Source organism: Dendropsophus ebraccatus, chromosome 13 (assembly GCF_027789765.1).
Source record: "Dendropsophus ebraccatus isolate aDenEbr1 chromosome 13, aDenEbr1.pat, whole genome shotgun sequence".
In the NCBI taxonomy this organism is placed as follows: Eukaryota; Metazoa; Chordata; class Amphibia; order Anura; family Hylidae; genus Dendropsophus; species Dendropsophus ebraccatus.
Window position 1 is genome coordinate 20050087 of NC_091466.1, and position 9781 is coordinate 20059867.

Sequence of the window (9781 nt, forward strand, 5' to 3'; positions counted from 1 at the left end):
GAAACAGCCCAATGTGACTAAAGGCTTGCATCAGTACCAAACATGGGACCATGAGGAGTTGGCCATGTCACCATACAATAACTAAGCCAGATCCCATTTGATCCCTGCTCTATAAGTAAGCATCATAGCACAGGTACACATGGTAGGCAAGAACCATAGAGAGGGAAAAAAAGGATTCTGGTATTTATAGCATTTTTTAATAAATAAAGGGAATGGGAGGTAATATGTGGTTAGTAGAGTCTTACCTGGGTAGCTAATGGTATACCCCTAGCAAAACAAATCACACAGACCAAGAGAACCCCAGGGATTCTCATATCCATTATGGTGGTCTTGAGTTTCTGCTTCTCTTGTGGTTTTCTCTTGGCTTTAGCCTTTGGAATACAATTTACTACATCCCTTTTGCTTTGCTTATAAACATCAGCCGGACAATGTGTTAACCAATCAGGAGCTGGAATGGATATTCTCAAAAGATTTCAGAGACAAATAGAAAAAAAGAAATAGATACTTTCCTAAATGTCTTCTTTATTGAAAAAGTAAAAGTCTATAGACTTAGTAGCCTAAGGGAAGATTTTTTTGTAACCATACAGCCCATACATCAAATATCAGAAACTTCCCCAACTGATTTTATTTTCCTGCTTCTGTAATCTGATATGTTCCTCTGTAACATATATCGTATTGTTATAGTTTGGTTCAGTACATTACTATTCTTTCATATGAATGTAAGATATCTCCTTGAAGAAATGAGATGTTTTGCATATGTGACATTGACTACATTTTCATGGACAAGGGCATGTCAAAAGAAGTTTGGAATACAATATAACTGGGAAGAGATCTCTGTCTTAATGTATAATATGACAAGGCACAAACAGGCCATCCGGCCATAAAGCAATACTGTTGTTTCCAAGGGGGTTTTCTTGGTTTTAACCCTTTGAGGACCAGGCCCAAAATGACCCAGTGGACCGCGCAAAATTTGATCTTAGTGCTTTCGTTTTTCCCTCCTCCCCTTCTAAGAGCTCTAGCACTCTCAGTTTTCTATCTACAGGGCCATACAAGTGCTTGTTTGTTACAGGAATAGTTGTACTTTGTAATGGCGTCTTTCATTTTACCATAACATGTATGATGGAATTCCAGATATATTATTTATGAAGATATAAATAGGTGAAATTGTAAAAAAGAATGCAATATGGTAACGTTTGGGGGGTTCCTGTGTCTACGTAATGCACTATATGGTAACAGCGACATGATACTATTATTCTATAGGTCAGTCCGAACACAACCATATGCAGGTTACACAGATTCTCTAATGTTATATATATATTTTTTTTATGAAATCCTTTTTTTTGGCAATTAAATATTAATAAAATGGGCCTATTGTGACGCTTATAACGGTTTTATTTTTTCACCTATGGGGCTGTATGGGGTGTCATTTTTTCCGCCATGATCTCTAGTTTTTATAAATACCATATTTGTGAAGATCGGACATTTTAATCACTTTTTATTGATTTTTTTTAATATATAATGTAACATAAAATCGGTAATCTGCGCACTTTTTCCCCTCTTTTCGTGTACGCCGTTTACCGGTCGCAATGACGCTTGTTATATTTTAATAGATCGGACAATTACGCATGCTATGGTATATTATATGTTTATCTATTTATTCATTTTTATATGTTTTATTTATATAATGGGAAAGGGGGGTGATTTAGACTTTTATTGGGGGAGGGGTTTTGGGGTAGTGTGTTAGTGTTTTGAACTTTTTTTTACACATTTGAAGTCCCTTTGGGGGACTTTTACATCCATTACTTTGATTTATACACTGACCATTGCTATGCCATAGGCATAGCATTGATCAGTGTTATCGGCGATCTGCTCATTGAGCCTGCCTGTGCAGGCTCAGTGTAGCAGATCGCCGATCGGACCGCACGGAGGCAGGTGAGAGACCTCCGGCAGTCCGTTTTACCGATCGGGACCCCCGCAGTCACACTGCGGGGTCCCGATCGGTAAGTGACAGGGGACTCCCCCTGTCACTTACACTTAAACGCCGCGGTCGCGCCGCGATCGCGGCGTTTAAGGGGTTAATGACACGCGGCAGCGCGATCGCTGCAGCGTGTCATTACCGGTGAGGTTCCGGCTGCTCACTGCAGCCGGCCCCCACCTCCTATGAAGCGCGCTCCGCTCCGGAGCGCGCTTCATAGCGGGAATAACACCCATGACGTAAGGTTACGTCATGGGTCGTCTGGGGACAGACTTCCATGACGTAACCCTACGTCCAGGGTCGTCTAGGGGTTAAAGGGGTACTGCGGGCAAAATGTATTTTAAAATATGTTATTACATAAAGAGTTATACAAATCCCTAATATACACTAATTATGGTAAATGCACATATAGTGCTATGTCCCTCAATTTAGTAGCTCAGGCAGACTCACATACTCAAAAAAAAAAAAAAGTGACGTCACGTCTCAAGTGTACCAGCAGGGGGCGCATGTAAAAGTATAGCATTAGAATAGACGTCTATTCTCCCTCCCTCCCTCCCTCCCTCCCTGTGCTGCTAAAGTCCCCCTACCTCTGTCCCACCCCTCTGCCCGGTCCTATTACACTTGCTGCAGTGGGGTCAGCGCTCCTTACTGTATCTGACGCTAACCCGAACTAGCCGCCCGTCTTCCCACTGCCCGATCCCGTGCAGAAGCACTCACCCTCTGTCCAGTCCCGGTTAGAGATGAGCAGAACTTTCAGACTTTTGGTCTGAAAGCCGCTCATTCCAGTGCGATCCCGGGTGCATATTTTCGCTCCTGTGAATCTGCGGGCAGGATCTTCCAGGGAATTCAAGATACATTACCATGAAATCCAGGGAATGTATATTGAATTCCCTGGAAGATCCTGCCCGCAGATTCCCGGGAGCGCAACTATGCACCCGGGATCGCAGGCATCGCAGGCATAATAATTGAGCGAAGACTTGTCGCCCTCATCTTAACCCTCTGCCCAGTACCCTTGCACCCTTGTACTCATGCACCTCCTCATCTCCTCCCAATCTGCCCCCCTTCATTACAGCTCACCGTGCAGCTGCTTAGGAAGAGGTGCATCAGCACTCACCACGCTGGGACAGGGCAGCTGGTGAGCGGTCTGCACGGGGCCGATGAAGGGGGGCAGTTAGGGAGAAGATGATAAAGTGCATGAGCACTCACCCCGCCGGGACCGGGCGGCGGGTGAGCGCTCGTGCAAGGGACCAGGCAGAGGGTTTAGATGAGGGGCGGCAAGTTAGGGGGTGTTGCAGGAGTGCTCACCCTGCCAGGACTGGGCAGAGGGTGAGCGCTCCTGCACAGCACCAGGCAGGGGGGAGACGGGCGGCTAGTTAGGGTAAGCATCATATAAGGAGCCCTCACCTCACTGCAGCAAGTGTAATAGGACCAGGCAGAGGGTTTAGATGAGGGGCAGCAAGTTAGGGGGTGTTGCAGGAGTGCTCACCCTGCCGGGACTAGGCAGAGGGTGAGCGCTCCTGCACAGCACCAGGCAGGGGGGAGACGGGAGGCTAGTTGGGGTGAGCGTCAGATAAGGAGCCCTTACACCACTGCAGCAAGTGTAATAGGACCAGGCAGGGGGGTGGGGCAGAGGGAGGGGTACATTACCAGCACAGGGAGGGAGGGAGGGAGAATAGACGTCTATTCTAATGCTACCCTTTTACATGCGCCCCCTGCTGGTGCATACACGTGACGTCACTTTTTTTTTGAGAAAGTAAAGCCTGCCTGAGCTACTAAATTGAGGGAAATAGCACTATATGTGCATTTCCCATAATTAGTGTATACTAGGGATTTGTATAACGTTCTTTATGTAACAACATATTTAAAAATACATTTTGCCCGGAGTACCACTTTAATATTTAGGTAAGAGTAATGTGTTCTAGTAACACCCAAATGCTGTAGTCTGGGAGCTGCAATGGGCAGATGGACACTACCAGAGCCCATGCAGATTAATTCATTTTTGGACAATATACTCATAAGTCAGCACTCATAATACCCAAGTAACCCATATGTGGCTTTACCTATTCTCCACGTATATACAGATACCACTCTTATCGTCCTTAGTTGATATACCCAGCAGAGTTTTCCCACACCTGGTTATTCAATGCAGGCCCTTGTCCTTCTACATCTGAGAAACTTGGTTAACCTCAGCACAACCATCTTCTACCTTCCCAATGCTTCTGGTGACCCAGCCTAGGTGACAGCCTTCTCAAAACACTTGGAATTTTTTGATCACCTCCAGCTTTGAAACTGTGATCCATGGCAACTATATTGAGGCGTGTGGTTCTTCTGGGTTCTGTGTTTCAGTTCTGATGCCCCCATGTCTATTGTAGGCACTTTTGGAGATGGACAGTGGGACATGCCAGATCATTGGTCATGCAGTGCTCTGGATCAGTTCTTCGCAATGAGATTGGGTCTGCCACATTGAGGCGGAAGTAATCAAAGCAATCAAACATACATACTATATTAATCTATATAAGCATTCAAGGTGTTACAAGTCTACAAAAAGTATGCATTTAAAAAATATATAAATAAATAAATCCCATAATAAAAGTTCAACCCTTTCAGGAACAAGTTTATTTCACTTTGCGGGCCATTTACTAAGGTGTCTAATGTGTTTGACTCTTCTAATAAGTATTGGTGTACATTCTGTTCCGATATCTAGTGACTGATTTATTAAAGTGTAGTACTGCCATAATGGATGCATCAAAGTAAAAACAAATCACAAAATTGTTGCAAAAAAAGTAAAAATTGCTATAACATATACACCTAGTACTAACCAGAAGGACTGCACTTTTTAAAAAGTTGCAAATGATAAATTGGGCGCTAATCCCAGATAATGCAGACTTTTTGTGAATACTCAAAATAGGAAGATACAACGTTTTATATCTAAAAAATATTCATCAGTCGAATACTGGTTCATAAATAGAACTTGGACCAAAAATGGGCAAAAAATCCAATTATTCACCTAAAGGTGCAAATTTTACCTTTTGTTTTTATTTTACTGTCCCACCTAGGGGACTTCACTATCTGAAAGTCTAATGACAGGTATAATACACTGCAGTACAGATCTGCATTGCAATTTATCAAGGCCTTATTACACTGGCCGATCTGGAGGAGCCATAGGTGGCCCATAGGAGATAGCGGCGGTCTGCTGCTGTTGCTCCGTGTAATAGGAGACCGTTGTTATCGTTCTAGTTTGGGCCGATCGACTGATCGTTGCCTTTTAACACTAGCTATTACAACAAGATGCCAAATACGGACGATAATCGCTTGGTGTAACAGGGCCTACAGGCATAGCAGATCAGTCTCTGCCTTAGAGTAGAGTCTGAAGGGCTTCCGTAGCTATCACACTGGAGGCTTCAGGGAGCAGTTCTCTCTCTTCTCTCTATATATGCTACAATCGCACTTACCGCAGCGTCTATTTAGTTAACTGCTAGGATTGTTTTTTAAAGTGTGAGAAGGAAAAAAGGAAAAATAGCCCAGTCTCTAGCCTTGTATTCAGCTTGGAATTTATACTGCCCCAGGCACATGCTAACAATTCATAGGTGTCCGGCATCTTGGGTTTTCCCCATGTTGTAGTGCAGTACAGTTTGATGATATCCTATTTCTGTAAGTATAATAGGTGAATGCCCTAAGGGAATGCATTTAAATTTTTTTTAACAATTGTCTTTTTATTAGAAATAACAGAATAATAAAATTTGCATAGTTACATAGTTAGTACGGTTGAGAAAAAGACACATGTCCATCAATTTCATCCAAGGAGGGGATGGATACAGGGAAGGGGGATATACAAGGAGGGGATGGATACAGAGAAGGGGGACAGATGATGATAGGTTCTATACATATGCATTAATGTTATTTTGCTCTAAGAACTTGTCTAGGCCGGTTTTGAAGCTCTCTACTGTTGTTGCTGTGACCAGATCCTGTGGAAGACTTCTTCCACAGATTCACAGTTCTCATGGTAAAGAAGACTTGTCGCCTCCGGAGATTGAACCTTTTTTTCTCCAGGCGGAGGCAGTGCCCTCTTGTCCTTTGAGGGGGTTTTACCTGGAACATCTTTTCCCCATATTTCTTGTAGGGGCCATTTATATATTTAAATAAATTAATCATATCTCCCCTTAAACGTCTCTTCCTAAGACTAAACAAGTGTAATTCTTTTATACTTTTCTCATAACTGAGATGCTCCATTCCCCTTATTAGATTAGTTGCCCGTCTTTGTACCCTCTCCAGCTCTAGGACGTTCTTTCTATCAATCGGTGTCCAGAACTGGACGGCAAACTCCAGATGAGGCCGCACCAAAGCTTTATAAAGCGGTAATATTATATCCCTGTCCCGAGAGTCCATGCCTGTTTTAATGCATGACAATATCCTGCTGGCCATAAACATCCACATTACCTGAGAAACAAAACAAGCTCAGTAAAAACGTAATAAAATGACTACCTACAAGCAAGGTAAACAATATAATACCTCGCATAAATTGAGGGGGGGGAGGGATTAAAGCAAATGTTCCAGTAGGTTTTTTATATGAATAGATCAGCACCTGCATGGGGTTGCTGGTACCGCAGTGCTTTTTTGAACTGTGGCCCGGTTAAAAAGCATGGCGTCAGTCTATTCCTGAGCACCGACCCATCCAGGCATGAAGCACTGGGGGCTGGCCCCCAGTGTGAGTAAACCCCCTTGCCTCTGGGACATGGCTCAATGAGAATCAGTGTAGCTGCATCACAGAGGGGAGGGGCAGCACTGGAAGGCCAGTCTCCAGTGCTTTGGGACCTGTCAGTGTTTTCGAATAACCCGGCGCCTGTGCTCAGGAACTGGGCGGCAGTTCAAAAAAGGACCACGGCACTGGCATTGCCATGTCGGCACCAATCTATTCATATAAAAAAAAACACAGAGCAATGTACTAGTGGTAGGTTAGCTTTAAGGAGTGACACTCATTCACTTTGTGAAGGCAATGAAATTAAAGGTGTAAGGCAAGATGGCTACATCCTCAAATCTGAAAATCAGTTTTTTCAACACAGTCCCAGACTAGAGAGGGTGGGGTTGCAGCCATCTCAGGGGGATCAGAGATTTTACTATAGATATAAAAAGGCTGTGGAGTAGTAAGCTGGCCGAACCCTCTGCATTTGACCCCATGGCTAGAGAAGATGGATGCAGCCCTGCTAGGACTGACAATTCAAGAGTCAAATGAAGAGTAGTTGGAAACGTTTAGCGAGTTTGCTCAATACTTACAGTATGTGGCTGGTTCATTACAGAGCCGTGAATATTCAAACACTTTCCCAGCTCCCAGTGTCATATTGATACATAATACTACATGGGGGAAGACTAACGGGGCTCCTTGCCTATCAATCACCTCCGCAGAGCACGCTGACAGGCGGAAAGCTGTGACTAGGACACCACCCAAATGACTAGTCACAGCTCTCTTCCTGAATCACGTGTCTGAGTAAAGGTTATTTTGCAAATAAATAAAGCCACGGAACATGCAACCCCCGGTATGGTAGGAGATATGCTAGTAACATCTCTGCAGTGTCCCTGGGTACTCATTCGGCAAAGATATGCTGATTGGATACTATTGTCATATTGCAGATTATACATTTTAAAGGGAACCAAACAGGTCAATGTATTGTGGGAGGCAAACAATTGTCCGCTTTGCCAAGTGGCAATATTTATAGTTACAAGTTTGTAATTAGCCACCCGTACAGATATAGTATGTCAGTTCTCCTTAAAATGTCTTTAAACCAGGATAGTGTATATTATAAACAGTGATTAGATTTAAATTTTGGTCTATATAACACCTCTCACCTTTCCTGGAATGGCTGCCCATACTAGAACTGCTGCTTCCTCTTCTTCTTGTCTTTATAAAACCCATCTCCAGCATGAAACCCAGTGATAATAATGCAGCACAGAGCAGGAAAAATGTCTTCTTGTTACAGTTATCCCAGCGGTAAATTAAAAATAAAACTTATTCCCGATACCTGATTTTGGGTTCTCTAACACCCCCACCCGAAACAAGTGTACCTGGCCAAATCACAACCAGCTGCCCCTAAGACTTCCCACCCCCATTGCGGCAGCCCGACCGCCGTGACATGACCTCCACCTACCCTGGGTACTCAACACAGCCCAGAGTGGAGGGCGGGGGGTGATGAAAGCTGCTAGGTGACATCGCGGACAGAGCTCGGCGGGGACAGCGGTGAGTGTGGGCAGCGGGACAGGTGAGCAGCTGCTGTCATTTTTATTAAACTCAACTAAAATGACAGCAGGGGGAACATTATGACGCCCCCTCCAGGACCGCAGAATCTGGTAATCTTTCATAAAAGTGTCCACAACACTAATATAATACAATATAGTAATCAGAAGACAAGAGACCTCAGCACAGCCGTCCAAAAGTATCTGAAGCCGTCCGGTGTATGGAGCACAGGTGTAGGCAGCAGGAGTATACCTCCAATAAAGATAGCCTGGAGCAGCGGTGGACGGACGAGAAAGGCAGTAGTAGTTAGTACGAAGAGAATGTAATAAGTCCAGCACTCACTGGTATCTTGATTGCAGGCTTGCTTCTTTATTATTTCATATCAAATTCTGGGCAGGGAGGGGGAGGGTGCGTGGCGTGTCTCTAATGGCGATGGCCGTTTCTGGCCACACGGGCCTGTAGTCTAGCCAAGAGCATTTTTAGAGCGAGTGCCCCGACAGTTCCCTGAGAGAGAAGGGGTAGTGACCAAACACGCATATAAGAACAAGGGCGCATATACTCCTGATTGGTCACAACATTTTGATTTTTTGCACGGTCTACTGAAACGCAGAGACAGAACCGCAGGATTCCGGGACGACAGACTGGTGAGATACAACTGGCTTTATTTTCATATATCCTGGCTGGGACTGCGTAGACCGAAAATATTTGTGGACTGGTGCAATTACAGATTATTAAAAGTGAAGTTTTAATGGTGTACACCCCTTATATATATTTCTCCAAGTTCAGCAGCCACCACTAATCAAATGCCGATTGTTCGGGTTCGGATGGACTTGAACCCGAACCCGGTTTGCTCATCTCTATTCTCTATATAACTGCAGAATTATATCAAAAGTTTCCTAACGCTGGAGCAACCTCTTTAATAATTTTCCTGGAAAAAAAATTCTGTTTGGTATAAATATTACAGCAACACAATACTGTACAAAGTAGAAATGGAAAGATGTAAAGTATATGAAAAGCCAGTGTATCGTATGCCTTCACTTTTTGCATATGCTTTTCCACTTCTGAAATCTTAAAAGAGAATTTCAAAATTTAGTCAGATAAAACTAAATCTCTCTGGAGAATTGTGGTAACTATTTCAATTCTGGAATACTCAAAAAAAAAAAAGCCTCATTTAAGAGTCGTGAAACACAGGACTAGCCAGATATCCCCCCGCGAAGGGCCCAGCCAAGGGTTTGCTTCTGTAGGGAAACCACCAAAACCATCATATTAAGTGGCCCTATAAGTGTTATCTTTGGCTGGTCTCCCTGAAATCAGTGATCAGTGGTTTCCTGTGTGGCTCTACTTGGCATTGCTCCCACCTAGCTAGAATCCTTCTCCACACTGATGAGGGGCAAAACCCGGAAACAGCTGTATGTGGATGGATACCTGCCCTTGGTTTTTCACTTGTCGTTACATTGACTTATAGGGCCACTTAATATGGTGGTTTTTGTGGTTTCCCTACAGGAGCTGCCCCTTGGCTGGGTTCTTCCCAGAGGGATATCTGGCAATGCACCTAGGATTTTACTGCATTGAGTGCTTTA

General features: G+C 44.0%; 1 protein-coding gene across 1 annotated transcript in view; it reads right to left on the reverse strand.

The window, feature by feature from the left end:
* Window positions 1-6361, reverse strand: part of LOC138770456 (embryonic protein UVS.2-like) — a 28324-nt gene extending 21963 nt beyond the window's left edge. Inside the window, exons 1-3 of the mRNA XM_069949558.1 lie at window positions 6181-6361; window positions 2693-2809; window positions 291-448 (exon numbers count right to left, since the gene is read on the reverse strand). Coding sequence (XP_069805659.1) covers window positions 291-448; window positions 2693-2809; window positions 6181-6361 — 456 coding nt within the window. The remainder of the gene's footprint in view (window positions 1-290; window positions 449-2692; window positions 2810-6180) is intronic.
* Window positions 6362-9781: the final 3420 nt, after the last annotated feature.